We start from the raw sequence: 17994 nt of genomic DNA, 5'->3' as shown, positions 1-17994 counted from the left end.
TAGTTGTATTATTTAATTAAATAACAAATAAAATACTAAATTTTCTTTTTCTTTTGTCACTATGTCTGTATGACTGTATGGGCCCACGAAGGTGAAGCTTCTTTGCCGAATAAGTTAATCTAACGGCTAGTGTTGTCCCATCTACCATGGGACCCACTCCACCAGATCGATTCAGATTAATCAACACCTTTCATCATTCACTTCTCTCTTTATAAATCTCACTGCCACATTTCACAAATATCACAACAACAACAAAAAATGGATCGCAAAAACGTTCTCTCCATCGCATTGATCTGCATTGTCTTCGCCGGCGTCGGAGGTCAATCTCCGGCCTCAGCTCCGACAACATCTCCAGTAACAGTCGCAACTCCCGCCGTCTCTCCCGTCGCAGCACCTACCAAACCAAAATCACCAGCTCCAGTTGCTGCTCCAAAAGCATCAGCATCAACGCCAGCTTCATCTCCCGTTGCTGTAACCGTCACTCCGGCTAAATCTCCGGCTGCTCCAGTTCCGGTGGCTAAATCTCCAGCAGCAACACCTCCAGCGGTTGCTCCAGTCAGTTCTCCACCACCGACACCAGTTCCGGTATCTTCACCACCGACACCAGTTCCAGTATCTTCACCACCAGCACCTGTTCCAGTAAGCTCTCCACCTACTCCCGCACCTACAACCGCACCTGCCGTAACACCGACGGCTGAAGTTCCCGCTCAAGCTCCAACCAAACCAAAGAAGAAGGGAAAGAAAGGTAAGAAACACAGTGCACCAGCACCTTCACCGTCATTGTTAGGTCCTCCCGCACCTCCGGTCGGTGCTCCCGGACCTAGTCTCGATGCGTCGTCTCCCAGTCCAGCCTCTGCTGATGATGAGGTACATTCATCTCTTTATTTATTTTTATTTTTTAAATCAGATCTGGAATTTACTATTGTAGTCTCAGATCTGAATTTTTTTTTTTAATATGAAATTTATACTGTTTTAAAATTGATTGAAAAAGAAAATGAGATCTGAATTTTGTTATTACTATAATGTGCTGCAGAGTGGAGCAGAGAGCTTGAAGAAGATGATGGGAAGCTTGGCATTGGGCTTGGCTGCTATTGTGTTTCTGTTCTAGAGAAGAGGCTTTTTGCTATTGTGTTGTTACACTGTTACTATTACTAGTACATTCATTCTTGTATCATTTATTTTTCCTTTTTTTTTTAAGCCTTTTCATGGGCTAACAATAACATTAAATTTATTTACTATTGTTTTTTTTTTCTTCTTTGAAGCTCTTATTATTCTATTTTATTAGTATATTGATATGATGTTTTTGGCATGTGAAAAATAGTTGTGTTTGTTTTTTACTTGGAACTAGTAACTAACCCGTGCGTTTGCACGGGTTCTGGTACAGGACGCGCATTTATTTTAAGTCCCCACTTGATATTATAATATATTTATTATATAAAAATTAGTAAAACAAAAAAATTGATAGTATAAGTAAAAAAACAGTTAAGCTGGATATTTTTTAAAAGTAAATATCGAGTAAAAAAAATCATTGTCCCAAAGATGATACTTGCATACCAGATATTATGGGGGAGTTATATATATATATATATATATATATATATATATATATATATATATATATATATATATATATATATATATTGAAGTATTTAAAATAAATATAACTTGTGATAACAATGTGAGGGTTACCCAAAAAATAATAATAATAACAGATTAGTAAAATTATTAAGTAAGTGGTTAAAAAAATATCTAAAAAATTAAGAAGCGGTTATAATTAAATAAATGATTTGGAAATAAAAAATAGTTATGAGAAGGACTTGGGAAACTTACAGTTCATTAGTTGGAAAACGTTTTTTTTAAGAGCAAACAAAGATAATAATCGGTATAACTCCATCAGTCCCTGTGCAAACAATAAAATCGCAAGTGGCTCATTGAAAGAAATGACATCCAACCGATCTCCAGCTACGGTTAAGACAAACAAATCAAGGTACGATCTTCTTCAGTCGTAGTCGTATATCAGTCGATGCGTTGTTGTTATTGTAAGGTTTTCTATTCCGAAACATCTTCTTATAGCAATCGTGATGTTGAAAACTTACGGTTACTGAAGATTTGGAGTTTTATTTTCCTTTGCATGTGGTCGTAGTCGCACGGGTTGACAATCCAGAGAAGCTGAGAAATAATGTTTTGATAAGTTACGTTGCGACAACTATAATTATTATTAACAATGCTGCACATGCTGAGATATCCGTGCGTCCGCACGGGTTCTGGTACGGGACGCGCATTTGTTTCAGATATATATTTTTTTAAAAATATATTTGGTTACCCGTGAAGAAATAATAATTAAATGTATAATTAATAAAAAATTATTTTGATCATTAACTTTGTCCCGTTAATAATCAATATTTTAATCAATTGTACACTTTATATACCTCAAACCATAGACCCATGTTAAAAATAGTAAAATTAGATTTCCTTTATAATAAGTTATATTTATATATAGATAAATAGAATAACAAAAAAAATAAAATATTATATATTTATTAAAACAATATAATTATTTTTTTATCAATATCACTATTATCTTCGCAGTCTACTATATTACGGTTAGAGTGAAAAGGGAGATTAAGCATGTTATGACTAATAAATTATCCATCCAAGACAAAAAATAATAAAAATTAACAAAGCCTTAAAAATATTGTTTTATATCACATAATTAAAAATATTAATTGTATTTATAAGATATTATAAAAACTTATTTAAATTTAAGTGTACTTACATATTTCAAGGTATGAGAAATATATTTTTACTATGGATAATGAATAAGTTATTAAGCCAACAATGGGATAGCACGTTATGAAACAATTGACAGTGAATTGAAAGAAAACCATCCACGACTAAAAATAGGCAACAAAAACATTCTTTCACTCATTCCACTCACTCATTTGTAACATAACAACAACCTATAAAAATAAACGAATATAACATTCACAACATATTATATAGGGAAGAAAAGAAATCCCAACAGCCTTTTCAGGAGTTCAAGGCGTAACATCAGTTTTACATGCTGAAGAATTGTCATCATCATGAGCATTCATCTTGATTAAAGGCAATATGTACATGTTAATTGAGGGTGAGGGATAAGTATCTCATGGAAGAAACATTTGTGTCCTTTAATGAGTTTCTTGTGATTCCAAATACATCTTCAAGCATCCCTTCTTGCTCTAGCTTAGCATCTCTTTCAAGTTCAACCAAACATAGGAGTTAATGGCAAGCTTCAAATCAAACAAAAATAAAAGGAAAAAGATAAATAAGAAGTAAACTGAAAAAATTCAATTTCAGTTGTAAAGCACCTCCTCAACCCATATATTGATCAATGATCACAATATTACCTTTAATACTGCAATTTTTTGCAAAAAGCAGCTGCTCTCACTTTTAGAGTTTTTTCACTTCTATTTGAGAGGCGAGCATATTTGCCTAGCTTTCAGGATATGCAAATGGGCTACAACTTTTTAAAGATTAAACAATCAGTTTAATACAAACTTGAATTATTTATGGAATGTGCACATTACTTCATGATTAATGGAAAGAGTTAAAGTATGTTAAAGAACTTAGAAAATAAGAAAATCGACAAAAGTTAAAATCAAGCATAGATAACAGATCAGTTATACATTGTTAAAAGGTAAAAAAAGAACAGATAATGAAGCATAACATTTCCTCCAATAAAATTAACCATAGATAATACCCCTCCAAAGCTTCTGCAATGCATTTTAAAATTCAGACCGGTTAAACATGAACTTGATATCAAGCAGATAAGGCTCATTAAGTGGCTTAAATTGGTAGAGAAATTACAGACAACAATAAAAAGAATCATTATTATTATTATTATTATTATTATTTATTATAACCTGTTTGGTGATGATAGAGACCTGCTTGATTGGTTGCCTCCAATTAGCCAATCATTCGGGATGCTTCTTTCTCGTTTGGACCAACTGTTGCCAGATTTAAACTACTTCTACCACCCCTCCTTAATTCACCAAAGTATCGTCTCTGCCACCCCTCCTTGAGTCACAAAAGTCATCATTAGAGCTTCGCCTCCACCCCATCACCGTGAGGATCTAAAACCTATACCATCCCAAGAACCTCTTCGGTTACTTCGTTCTCTATCAGAAAATATCCCGTAGAAATTACTTGGAGGTCCATCATCTTACAAAGGAGGTAACTGAATACAAAGTACCAAATGTAACACATTTTAATATAATCAGTAATGCGACTAATTGATGCCAAATAAGGATATTTTGGTTGGGAAGAACACTATTATGACACATGCAATTCACACTAACAAATTAAAATATTAGTAACCGTTTTTAATTTTAATTTACCTTAGCGGCTTTGGAAATTGTATTTACATATGGTATGTCCTTCTCAAGTAAATCTTTAGCAATGTCATCTGGAAGATCAAAAACAACTCCTTGAACTTGATATTAGGCAATTGGCAATGTAAAACTATCAAACAATTAGTGAACAGTGTAGGTGGATTCCCAAAAACCCTGAAGTTCCAAGAAAGACAAGCACAGAAACAAAAAGATGTAAAGTAATACTTTCAGTGTAGGTGGATTCCCAACTGGAAATGTAATATTTCAGGAGAGAGGTAAAAGATGCAAAGTTCTATTCTAAAAAGCAAGGAAGTAACAACATTCAGTTTAAAAGGAAATTGAAGCAAACACCTTTTTAAACATTTAAACTATATATATGATTGAGCCAATACTAACCACTCACAAACGAATCCAAGGTTATGATATAAATATATACCTTGAGACCAGCAGCAAGGTGGGTCAAAAACCTTATAGAAATGGAAGCAGAACATCATATGAACTGTTTGCCTATAATTTAATAGTATTTTCATTTGAAAGACAATTTCACAAACATGTAGACTGCACTTGAAGCCTTGAAGCCTTTACACGAACACCCGAATTACGATAACCCGAATCCGAAACAACACTCAAATCAACAACTCTCACTGTATTAGATGGTTCCATCCTCTCAAATCTTCCATGGTTCAAAGATGTAGAACTATGGTTAAAATCAGAACAATTACCCGCATGATCAAACTCGCCAATGCGAATATGAGTAAACGTGCCATCGATAGTCGTAACTTGCCTAAGTTTGGAGATGTGGTTCATGAAGATATTAGTAGTTACCTTACTACGGTTTCTACAAAAAAATACAGAAACCAAGTATCAATATTAATTTGATATTGTCAATGTTATATTATTATTATATAACTAATTAAATCAAATGATTTACTTGATTTGTAGAAATTGTAGAATTCATGCGATACTAAGTGACTGTCTTGGACAGAAGGAGGAACAATCCTTGACAAACCAGCATCACCAATATTGCTCACATAGTTTCCGTCAAGCAAAATGTTTACAGGTTTCAAGTTACAGTGCTTTATCGGTTCAGGTTTAGTCAGGTGAAGGAAAAGGAGTCCAATGGCTATCTCAGTAGCAATTTGAAATCTCAACAGGCAACACAAATAACTCTATAAAAGCACTTTGAAAGTCTTGAAATTTCAAACTTCATCAATAGCCAAACCTGAAAGTGTTCCAAATCAAAATATAAATAACTAATAGAATGGATTAATAGAAAATGCGACTTTCATTCCACAAAACCAAAACGCCACGGCTAAGTCGACCCGAGCTGATATGGCAGGAATGCCTCTCTCAAGTGCAACTTAAACTTGTGCTTCATTTTAGTCTTTCAAAGCTAAAGACATTGCAATAAAATCTCTTTCGAATAAGAGGGTGTAGGAGTGTTTGTTATTATAAGGTACCACAAAGCAATCCAACAAACTACATACCAGCCCTATAAACCATACAAGCCAAATACATAAACTGTGTAAACCAAAACCATACCTGCAAGTAGTGTCTATCCAAAGAAAGCCCTATATCAGTTTCTAAAACTGTCATAACAGTCCACAAACATACCAGATGCACAACAGGTCCATTGATCCTTGGACAATAATAAGCATAACATCAAGCATCCCATATACTTTTTAATATACATAAAACCAAATTTATTGTGAAGTAAATCAATTGGTGTTATCTTCATCCATGAAATTTATTGTGTGCATCTCTTGAAAAGTTGAAACTATAAGAAAACATGATGTTATTTTGACACTAAGCTATATTTTAAACATCTTAGTAAACATTAAAAAGTAGTTACTCTTACAGGTCTCTTATTAAGGAATACGACATAGTATTAAGTTAGGAAGAAACCCTACCACATAAAGTCATTATCTATTTGTAGTTCACATGAAGCAGATAATATGAGTCTGTATATTGTCATAGTACTATCAGTATAAATAGAGTTATACGGTTACAAAAAATTAAGGCTACATTTTGTCCTTCAAAAACATATTATGATGCCTGGAAAAGGTGCAAGTGCAAAATATCAAGTGTAATGATATACTACCAGTGTATTAGTCGGTCCATACGGGAGGAAGGATGAGCTATAGATGGTTTTCGTTGATGAGGAGGAGGAAGGATGTTACCTAAGCTTAATAGCATGCCCGTGATATTCATTCTCCATGATCACCACAAATGCGTCAATTCATATTCAGACTCTTCTAACATCCCTATGATGGAGGAGGAGTCATTGATTTTTTGTTTCAGTACCCTCACCAGAAGCATTAGTTGGAGATGACTGTCAAAGAATGTTTGAGGCTTCTAATATTTTGGTCTAAGCACTATCAAGACATTTAGTAGGAGATGGTTAATTTTGGCATGGCGGTCATGATTGTCTATCGACAATCCTGCCGCGTCGTCGGTGATGTAAACTACTGACATTCTTGAATTGTTAGTCCAAACTTCGGCCACTACGACGTTGCATTTGAGGTCAGTGAGAATACATAAAACTTCTTACAGCAAACTTGGCCTAACTCGTCCTGTTAACTCGATCGTTGTATGTTTGGCTACAACTTGAACTCTTACCGACCTTCTCACGGATCAGAAACTCTGGATTCTTGGACCGAATGACTGAAGCAAACAAAGCAAAAGTATTATTAGTACAAATGTAATAATTCAGATGTTGCAATTGTGGTTGTGATGTCTTTACGGAGACATCTATGGGCATTTTATTTAGTCTGCAATTGTGTTGCCTAACCGAGAATTGTAGAAAGTATGATATGATGACTCCTCATACTTCTCCTCCTTCGAAATCTCTCATCCTTGAAACATCAAATTCTCAAAAATTCAGAAAAAAATATCAATGAAGATATCAAAGGTTTGATATAATAACTTAGCAGTAGGAAGGGTTAAGGTTCGCCAATGCGGTTGAGAGTGATACACTTTTCGTCGGTGTTCAGTCAGAAGTGATACACTGACCGAACCATTTTTGTGCTTGATATTTGATAGTAGGCGAAATTTACTAACACACACTTTTAAAGAAGATAATAGTTACTAATAATCAGGTTCAAATAATATGAAGTGGAAAATATAAAGTGCAAGACAAATGACTCACCGAACCTCACAAATCTGAGGAACAAATCATTATTCTATTGGTTTCAAAACTATCATTCAAACCTAATGCTAGGAGTGCCAAACATTAGGTTTAAAGCATATGGATTGTTAAACTGACAAGCCAAATACTATAACAACAATCCAATTATGAAATAAGGAAATCATTACCCATAAAACTAACTTCTTAATAAGTGTGATTGATAGAGGCATTGAATTTTAACAGCAGCAGCATCTTCAATACTTCTATAACTCTCGTTCGTACCAGAAGTCAAACGGATCATAACAACAACAACCTGTGCAGCAGCCACTGCAGCATCAGCTGCCGCCGCAGTAGAAACATCCACAGCCATAGCATGATTTCTCTATGGATGACTCCCTACATTAATTGAGATTGGACTTTTCAAACAATAAGTCAAAGTCGCAAAGAATAACCAAGTGGGAAAATTACCTCTTTGTGCAGCACGCGAGTGTCTTGAACATGCAATACGCTTACCACTGAAGCTCGTTGATATGAATTTCTCTTTTCAAAACCTACACATAAGGAACAATGAGAAGCCTAACACAAATTTGGTTCAGAAACTGTTGAGGTTGCAGAATTGGAGAAAACAAAGACCAGCTGAAGCTGCACATTCCCAAGTTATATAAATCCTTATTAAATGTCAAGTTTTATATGCTTACAATCATATAATTGTAAATCTTAACGACATAAACAATTCATTCGAGATAACTTACAGACGTAACCGAAAAATATACAATATAACGTTGCTATGATTGGCAAAGGTATAGAAGCAAAAACGACCCCAAATTTTCCTGATTCAAAGCGAAATTATGCAGCATGAGATATTATTAAGTAAAGATAATAAAAGCATCAAGTTGCACAGATTGTAAAATCATGAAATAGTGCAGATATTGGCGTCTATCATACCAAATACAGATAAGAACATCATAAAACCGGCTGATATATGGATGACTCTTCGGCTTCCCACTCTTGTCAAGGCCAATAATCCAGAGGCACAATGTTAGCTAAATGCTTTTGTCAATAAGAAAGCTGTTGTGCTTCTTCATCAATCCACGACGGTGTTTACAATGTTACGGTTGCTCCACACACGCTGGAATAACAAACCATTCAAAGCCAACATCAATATTTTCAAATCATCAAATCAACAAAAACGGTGAAATCATAAAACAATATCCATAAACAAATTTCATTGAACTTAGAATTTCTTGAAAATCAGAAGAAATTATCGGCATTAGAGTTTTCACCCCTTAATATGCCTTTGTAAGGATCCTGTTGAAAATAAAAAGCATGAGAAAAGAGAGACAAACACCGATCCAGGTATCCCACACTTGAAAACTGGACCAGAATAGAGGCATTACAATGTTGAGTTCATATAACGGGTATTTCCCAAATTGAAAAGACCAGCTGTATGTCCCTGCCCAAAGAAAAAGGGGGGAAATCAAATATTCAAACATAAAAAATATTCTGATTCAATCCAACCTCATGGTTATTAACTTCATGGTTATTTAACTTATTATGAATTTTAAGAAAATATGGTTTAAACTAAAGCAAGAACTATCATGAAAGTTGCCCAAGAAAATAAAAAAGCATCAAGAGTACCTTGTTGCTATAAAACTTAGCCATTTGCCAATTTTCTTCAACATTAAAAATCACATGATCACCATGCATATATAGTTGTTGTTTGTTCCCAAATTTCAAAACCTAAACAGATCAAATAAAAGAGAATAAGTTAATAAGAAAACCTAAATGGGAAAGTCACACATAAACCATTTTGTGTCAAAGTAGTTTCTCTACGTTCAATGCAGAATTTTATCGAACACCTGGTGGGTCAAATGTGAAAGAGGAAGGAACCCTAAAATCTGCACAAATAAAATATCAATTAATATAAACAAAAAATGAGAACAAAAGTACATATCTGACATCACAAACCTTGTAAAGAAGATGATTAAGTTTGTGAGGAAGAAAAAGACCGCCACAAGTTTGCGAGGAAGATAAACACTGATGTCAACCAAACCCGTAAATCTCACCACCACCGACGAATCTTCCCTCTTCCGTGTGAGCCAACATCACCAACCTGAAACAACAAATACTAAATCAAAATCGAAGCAGTTCGAAACTCAATAACAAAAATGAACAAACATGAGTAAAAGAGAAAAAACGAAGAATCAGGAGAAGTTTCGAGAAAAGGTTCGTAAAAGAGAAAAGAGAAAATTAATTTGGAGATTTTTGATTGGAAGAAGAGAAAGAACAGTACACAGAGTGGATATAGAAAGAAGAAAACTTGAAACCCTAAAAGCTAAAGAAGCAAGATTCAAAATTTGAATTTCAAAATTAAAAAAGAGGAACGAAAGTTAGAAGACGTGGAGGATATGGCATAAGCAAATTGAAGGGAAACTTGATAAAGCTATCCACGTGGAGCATTTGTGAGACAGCAGGGCAAAATTGGAATTTCCAGACCATAAATCTTTCTTATATTGTAGATTGTTTGAAGGGAGTAGGTAAGCACCGACACGATTATGCCTTTCTAACAACTTCCGTTAAGAACTAGTACTAAAGCAAAAATGAATTTAAAAAATTAAATAATACGATAAATAAAATAATAATTATATACTAAAAATTGAATGTAAACATTTTCGTTTGAAAGATAAGTGAGATTGTTGAAATAGACATTTAAGGAAGTTTAATTTTTATCATAAAATGCATGCAACTGGATTGTTTAATACTAGTAGTGGACGACAAAGTAACAACCATATCATGCAATTTACAACACTTGTATATGCTGTACTTGTTTTCAAACAGCTGTATTCATCACATTTTGTTTGAATATAGTGTTTATATTAACTTTATTTATATTTAATTTAATGGCTAACACAAATTTAAATAAATATATACGTGAAGAGAATAATAGGGTGATCCAAGTTTAAACATATGTGATTTTATATAAAATGTTCTTATAGACAAGTCAATTAGACAATAACAATGATAATACATTTTGAATTTGATACTTTATTTACATAAAAAAGAGATATTGGATGTTTGTATTATTTTATTGGATGTTTTTAATAATATTTAATAATTTAATAGTATGTTCAAAATCTAAACATGACTTATTATTATTATTATTATTATTATTATTATTATTATTATTATTATTATTATTATTAAGACGCGAAACGAAAGAGGGGGGCAGATACCCAGATAGGCGGCTGCACCCTCGTCGGTCCCACTAGCCAGAAGCTTCTTTATACTGATCACACCTGGTTCTCTAACAATCACTCCGTTCTCATCAACAGGCTTCTCCGACCGATCCAATTTTGCGACCGGAGGAAGGCCCTGCACGAACTTTTGGAGGATGGCGTAATCCGCCCGAGCGTCCTCATCCAAATCTGAAATCTTAGTGATATACCGGTCGGTCCCGTACTCAAAATGGTCCCGAGACCAGAAAAACCTGAAGTTTTGCATGCGGACAATGACAGGCTCTCCAATATCATTAAGCACCGGACGACCGTGAATATCTAAAGTCGGCACTCGAGCGAAAACACTGTTGCGGGCCTCCCGAGATTGGGGACGAATAAGAAAGAAACGAGGCTTGTAGTTCTTCAGAGAATCCGAGTAAGACTTAAAAATCTTCCTAGACTGCTTCAGGGACACCCATCTGAAACGACCATCCCTTACTGCCCGCTGCATGCAGAATATGAAAAAGAACAAAGGGATCGTCGCCGCTATTTTCAAGTGGGAACAGGTCAGTTCGAACGCCCGGATAAAAGCGATCGCATTAGGATGCAACTGCCCGGGGGCCACCTCCAAGTGGTTGAAAACAGCCATCTGAAACTCGGTAAAGGGCACACGGAATCCCATCTCCCGAAAGACCACCTCATACATTGGGATCAGGTCAGGGGCGTACACATCACAGATACGGTCCTCCTCAGCAAGGATAAAGACCGACCACCCGTTTCTGGAGGCGTCCCTGGCAGGATCCACGTGACCCCCGATATCTAAGAAGATGTCTGAACCATCCTTCACGAAGTAACTTTCAATGTCGAACGCCTCTTGAAGCACCCAGGCCGACAGAGGCACCTCCTGCTGGGCCAGGGGAGCCGAGGACGACGAGCCCGACGTTGACGGACGCCCTGCTTCGGCCATGTTCACCTGAAAAACAGGGGAAAATAGTGAATTTGACAGTTCAATCAAATCCACCCTTCCACCACCATTCAAAGTGAAAGGGTGCACCAACAGACCGGGGGTCCAATGGCCCCCGACCTTGCCCTTTTTCAGAAAAATAGTCGCCGAGCAGAAGAAGACTCGCGCCTAAGGGAAGGACAAAAACCCATGCTACGTCACAATGATCCATTTTTCTGGAAAAACTAAAGCCACACTAACGCATGATCAAAACTCCAAAACAACAATCAACGAACCAGAAGGTGGCTCTAAATGAAGGATTCAATCGCATACAGCCGTCAACGACGGAGGAATCAGCTATCTCCGTCGTCTACCGCCAACAAGCTCCTAAATCCTCCTGAAAATCGTTCCTAAAATTCTACCCTAACCACATGCAAACGGTTTCTAAAAACAATCAAAGCATGAAAAGCTAAAAACAGAGGGAAAAACGAACTTACAAGTAGGATTCTAATGGAAGGAACGAAGATTGAAGAAGGAACGTTGTGGTGGAGCTCACGATCAGCAGCGGAGAGTAGAGAGCGAAGAAGAATTTGAAAAGTTTGGGGAAAATGATAACCCTTGATATTTATAGGCAATTGAGAACCTCACGTGCGCCGCACGCGAACTCTGGGAAACGGTATGGCCATCATTAACCCTAGCAGCCTACGAGTAGGGTAGCCATCATTTCGCATTAAATGCGACACGTCCCCCAACTGAAAACTCTGAAGCGACACGCTTCCTGGCTCCCGACCTGACCCTTCTACTCCCCGGAAGCTCAGGACCGATCTCCCTCGGAAACGCCAGGCCCGCTCCCCCAGAAGGTCTCCTCTGACCGACGCCCTCTAAGTCGTCACTCCCTCGAGCCGAAGCAACGACTTGGGGGGCTCCTATTCTGGAACGGCCCAATCACTCTTATTGGGCCAATCCAGCCTTCGGTCCAAAACACCCTAGACACGCGCACGACAGCTTCCCCCGGTCAGCTCCGGGAAAACACCATATATGACCGAGCACAAGAGAGCCTCGTGCCCGGTAGCATCCAGCTCATGCATCGTCTAGATTCACGCCTTACAAAGCGGAGCCAATTTCGCTTGGAACTATCCTATAAATAGCCCTCTGACCTCAGAAGGCAAGGTAATCTTTTTCTAACCCCCAAATCTCTTACTTTGTTGTATCTTGTGGATCACATACTTACTTTGGCATCGGAGTGCCTTGCAGGTACAACCATTTTTTTCCCTCTCAACTGCTCCGGATTTTAAGCCTTCTTTGTTGCTGGCCATCTGATCTGCTCGGTAAGATCATATATATATATATATATATATATATATATATATATATATATATATATATATATATATATATATATTACTTTGTTGTATCTTGTGGATCACATACTTACTTTGGCATCGGAGTGCCTTGCAGGTACAACCCTTTTTTCCCCTCTCAACCGCTCCGGATCTCAAGCCTTCTTTGTTGCTGGACATCTGATCTGCTCGGTAAGATCATATATATATATATATATATATATATATATATATATATATATATATATATATATGGTTAAATAAGTTTTTGGTCCCTATAAATATTGTAGTTTTCATTTTTAGTCCCTTCCTGCCTTTAGGCAACGTTTTTACAAAAAAAGCCGTTGCCAAAACCAGCTAAAACCGTTGCCAAAACCCAGGAGGGACTAAAAATGAAACTGTAATATTTATAGGGACAAAAAACTTATTAAACCCATATATATATATATATATATATATATATATATATATATATATATATATATATATATATATATATATATATATATATATATATATATATATATATATATATATATATATATATATATATATATATATATATATATATATATATATATATATATATATATACGGAAATAATTGTGTATCACTTATTCAATTGTAACATACTAATATTATTTATAGTCAAATTTTATTAGTATCAAATTCTATTAATTCAGATATTTTTGTAATTGATACCTAAACAAAAATAAAATTTGTATACGGGAAAAAAATTTATTGATCTAAATATTTTTATATAAGACAAATGGTATTTATGATGCAAAAGTTTTTTATTCTGAAATTCTGGACTCAGACACGCGATGTCGTACAGGATGTCACGACATTACTATCTGAATGCTTTTAAACAAATGAACAGAAAGTAAACTGAATATCAACACAAGAAAGTTGTTAACCCAGTTCGGTGCAATCACACCTACATCTGGGGGCTACCAAGCCAGGGAGGAAGTCCACTATAAGTAATATTAATTCAAGGTAATACAGATCAAGATTACTCCTTTCACTTAATATCTACCCAATGCAACTTCAATCTAAAACTTCTTAGATCGGAGATCCTACTCACTCCCCCTCAATCACAGCAGTGATGACAAACGCTCTACTAATAACAGAAGAAGACACACTTCAAAGACACAACTTGATCTTGCTTAAAAGCTTTGATCAAGTACAATAGTACTCTTGCTTAAAAGCTTCGAGTACTTCTTACAACTCAAACCAAAACACCTAGACCAAGACAATCATCATGATGATTGTTTGGCTTACAAGAAAGCTAGAACGCAAAACTTAAAAACAAAGAACTCTCAAAGCTTCTCAATACAAAACCCTAATCCTAGTCTGCAGCTTCTTCGTAAAATATATAGTCTTCATAAAACGCAGCAGCTGGGCCTTGGATCCAAATTAGTTTTAACCTAATAAAACTAATTTCCATAAAACAAGGAACTAAAAATAATAACCATCAAAGACGTCCTTGAATCAGATCAGAATCCAACATTTCCAAATAAAGCGCATAGGATCTTATCAGATTACATAACCATAAAAAGTAACAGAAAAGAACGTAACAGCTGCGAATGTCATGACATCGGCCTTGACATCAAGTAAAGGCCTGCATAAGAAAAACTTCGCAACAGTAGAAAGCATGTCATGACACCAGATTTGACAAGATAGAAACACAATGAGTTTTACCAAAAATTACAGCCAATCAACAACATCTACAAACTCCCCCTTTGGCAAATTTTTGGCTAAAACACTAATTGATGTAACCAAACAGATATCAGAGCATACACAGCAGCCAACAACAGAAAAATAAATTCTGTAAGCAAACAACAGCAGCCAACAACAGAAAAATAAATTCTGTAAGCAAACAACAGCCATCTTGATTAAACACCAGAAAACCAGAAAACATCTAATTAATCAACTGTTACAGAAACCACTTGTCATTGTCAGGGAGAGCCAGGGAACAACCAAAATAAAGAAAACAACAAACCAACCATGTCCATCAACCAACAGGATCAACAAAAACAACCAAAAAAAACCACCAAAACAACCAACACAAAACAACCATTACTCCCCCTTTTTAGCCACAAAAGGAGCCAAAACCCAACCAGAATCAGAGCTAATCATCAGACCCATCACTGTCTTCATCACTAGAGCCACCAGTATTGTCATCAGAATCAGCAGCATCACTGCTCCCAGTATCCTCAGAGCCCTCACCATCCTCAGCCTCTTCCTCAGCCCCCCTAGCAGCACCTTTGTCTTCATCCATATTGTCACCAGCAAGATCATCATCTGTAGACTGCTCAAGACTTTGGATGAGCTTTTCAAGCTTTATCTTCCTGTTGTCCACAGATTTGCTGGGTTGTGATGTCCCAGCAGATGTCATGTCATCAGACCTCTGGAGCAGTTTGTAGTGAAAAGACAAAGCACTCTCCCTCTTACATACATAATCTTTACTTTTCAGAATTCCAGGGTGTTGCTTGAGGATTATCCCACATATCAGGGATGGGAATGCAATAGGGAGCTTGGTAGCAGAGGTACCAGCATGCCTCATAGTTTGATCAAATATATAAGTCCCATAGTCAAATTTTGTCTTGGTTCCCACAGCATAAATAAATCTTCCTAGGCCAACAGCAATGGTAGAAGTGTGATTGGTAGGCACCCAGTTAGCAGCACCAATTTTGTGTAGCAATGCATACCTGACATTAAGAGAACTAGCAGACAATTTGCTCTTTATAGGCCACTTCTTAACCTTACCACCAGTGATTACTTTGCACACCTCATTATCAGTCACTTCAAGCTCAGGTTGAGCCTCAGCATCTCTACCTAGATATAGGTTGATAACAGCAGGGGAAAAATCTATACACTTTCTTCTAACATACACCTTATGAAAATCACCAGTTCTTCCATCACCACAATCTTGAGACAAGTTCACAAAAAATTCCTTCACAAGCATTTCATAACACTTTGAAAAATGAGTGACAGTCTTAATCAAACATGCAGACTTGATGAGCTTCATGACCTCTTGACATTCCAGAGCATCATTTGCTAATTCTCTTTCAAGAGCCAGCCTTCTTTGATAAACAAACTTCCACTGGATGGCATTTGAAGCATAGTGCAAGTAAATGTTGTCCAGAGGAACATCACGAACCTTTGTGGAGGATTTTGTGACAGCAATCTTCTTCTTTGATGGGATGTCAGGGACATCACTTAAGACATCATCTTCAGGGGCAGAAACACTTCTTTCCTTCCTCTTCTTCACTGCAGTCTTGCTCCCAGTGGTTGAAGGTTCAGCAGGGACCTTCTTGATCTTCTTTATAGTGACCTTCTTTTGAGGAGTAACTTGAGGAGTAACTTGAGGTTTGGAAAAATCTTGATCACAAACCTGTTTGCCCTTACGAGTCTTGACTCTATGAGAGATGCTAGAGATGAGCTCATCATCAGCAATGTCAATAGAATCATCCAGATCATCCAGATTCACCACATCATGCACAGTAGGGCCTTCATTAAGGGTTTCTTTAGAAGGAGCAACAGGAACCTCTTCAGCTTTCTCAGGTTCAAGAATCTCAGCATCTTTAGTACCAGATGTTTCAACATTGATAGCTTCAGATGTCTCAACATCTTTGGCACCAGGGGTCTTCTCATCATTGTTGTCAACAGATGTCTCAACATCACCCTGATCTTTGCTAGCATCATCTTTACCATCTTGATCATCTTTGCTGTTCTCAGAGGCAGGAATTTGGGCTAGAGGAACAGATATTCCATCAACCTGGTGCCCTTCATTCAAGATTCTTGTGACAATACCTGCGATCGCATTGTGAACATAAGCAGAGCCCTCTCTCCCTTGAACAGAAAAAGTTTCTGGAACAGATCCACCAGTTGATTTTCTTGCATGCATCTTTCTTGGTGGATTACGAACAGGATCGGTAGCAGGAACAGAGTTCAATGGCACAACATTCAACACAACATCTTGATCACTCACCACATTGGGTGCCCTAGATCCTGATGCTGTTTCAGAGGAAGGAGACGATTTCTTTGAGGGAGAACTCTGAGACATGATGAGAGAAAATGGAATGCTGGGTAAAGGTTTGTGAATGCAGAGACACAGAGAGGTAGCGTGAGTGTTGAGGATAGGTTTTGGGGGAATGGAAACCGTTTGGGCAAATTGTAAAAGGGGGGGAAAATACACTTTAATGTGTAATGATAGCAAATATTTGGAGAGAGAAATAATGTTGGCCCCACACCCAATTAATTGCTATAATCCTTCACAAAGACAAATGCCTAGTTTACTTCTTAGATTTTCAAATTGATTTGCATCCAAGGCTTTTGTGAAAATGTCAGCCAGTTGAAGATTTGTAGCAACATGTTCCAAGGCAATTATTTTATCCTCAACAAGATCTCTAATGTAGTGGTGTCTAATATCAATGTGCTTGGTCCTGCTGTGCTGAATGGGATTCTTTGAAATGTTAATGGCACTTAAGTTGTCACAATATAATGTCATGACATCTTGTGTGACATTGTATTCTGTTAACATTTGTTTCATCCAAACAAGCTGAGAGCAACTACTTCCTGCTGCAATGTATTATGCCTCTGCAGTGGATAAAGACACACAATTTTGTTTCTTGCTGAACCATGAAATAAGATTATTCCCCAAGAAGAAACATCCTCCTGAAGTACTTTTTCTGTCATCAGCACTTCCAGCCCAATCTGCATCACAATATCCAGTGAGAATAGGTTCACACCCATGAGAGTAGAGCATTCCATACTCACAAGTACCATTCACATATTTCAGGATCCTCTTGACTTGGTTGATATGACTGATCTTGGGATCTGCTTGATACCTAGCACACACCCCAACAGCAAAAGCAATATCAGGTCTACTGGCTGTGAGATACAGCAGGCTTCCTATCATGCTTCTGTATAAACTTTGATCAACACTGGTTCCCTTTTCATCTTTGGACAATTTTAAGTGAGTAGGAGCTGG

General features: G+C 36.7%; 2 protein-coding genes and 1 long non-coding RNA gene across 19 annotated transcripts; 1 reads left to right on the top strand and 2 right to left on the bottom strand.

The window, feature by feature from the left end:
• Positions 1-227: 227 nt before the first annotated feature.
• Positions 228-1238, top strand: LOC131646905 (lysine-rich arabinogalactan protein 18). The gene is made up of 2 exons (XM_058916838.1): positions 228-867; positions 1034-1238. Exons 1-2 carry the CDS (start codon positions 259-261, stop codon positions 1106-1108), a joined length of 684 nt encoding a protein of 227 aa, XP_058772821.1. The 5' UTR covers positions 228-258; the 3' UTR covers positions 1109-1238.
• A 1231-nt stretch (positions 1239-2469) lies between these two features.
• Positions 2470-10043, bottom strand: LOC131652241 (uncharacterized). Of its 17 annotated transcripts, XR_009298657.1 has the most exons (16): positions 9794-10037; positions 9469-9613; positions 9334-9398; positions 9139-9240; positions 8784-8953; positions 8446-8629; positions 8253-8330; positions 7969-8051; positions 7689-7896; positions 7165-7228; positions 6475-7037; positions 5305-5595; positions 4810-5211; positions 4380-4447; positions 3390-4219; positions 2478-3272 (listed from the first exon to the last, which is right to left on the bottom strand). It is a non-coding gene; the product is annotated as an uncharacterized LOC131652241 (long non-coding RNA). The 17 variants fall into 17 exon arrangements; XR_009298654.1 differs by having other exon boundaries at positions 2474-3272; positions 7165-7896; positions 9794-10039; XR_009298659.1 differs by having other exon boundaries at positions 2476-3272; positions 3390-3505; positions 3927-4219; positions 6475-7896; positions 9794-10038.
• A 5086-nt stretch (positions 10044-15129) lies between these two features.
• LOC131650162 (uncharacterized) lies at positions 15130-17067 on the bottom strand. The gene is made up of 2 exons (XM_058919889.1): positions 16216-17067; positions 15130-15975 (listed from the first exon to the last, which is right to left on the bottom strand). The coding sequence occupies exons 1-2, from the start codon at positions 17065-17067 to the stop codon at positions 15130-15132; spliced, it is 1698 nt and encodes a 565-aa protein (XP_058775872.1).
• Between the last annotated feature and the right edge of the window lie 927 nt (positions 17068-17994).

This window comes from Vicia villosa, linkage group LG2, assembly GCF_029867415.1.
Source record: "Vicia villosa cultivar HV-30 ecotype Madison, WI linkage group LG2, Vvil1.0, whole genome shotgun sequence".
Lineage (NCBI taxonomy): Eukaryota > Viridiplantae > Streptophyta > Magnoliopsida > Fabales > Fabaceae > Vicia > Vicia villosa.
Note: the sequence above shows the minus strand (reverse complement) of the source record. Positions and strands in the feature narration are given on the sequence as shown.

Coding starts and splice junctions, on each gene's coding strand:
- LOC131646905 (XM_058916838.1), top strand. CDS start 259: ATGGATCGCAAAAACGTTCTCTCCATCGCATTGATCTGCATTGTCTTC. Junction 868..1,033: donor CAGCCTCTGCTGATGATGAG/GTACATTCATCT, acceptor AATGTGCTGCAG/AGTGGAGCAGAGAGCTTGAA.
- LOC131650162 (XM_058919889.1), bottom strand. CDS start 17,067: ATGTCTCAGAGTTCTCCCTCAAAGAAATCGTCTCCTTCCTCTGAAACA. Junction 15,976..16,215: donor AAGATGATGTCTTAAGTGAT/GTCCCTGACATC, acceptor CATTTTTCAAAG/TGTTATGAAATGCTTGTGAA.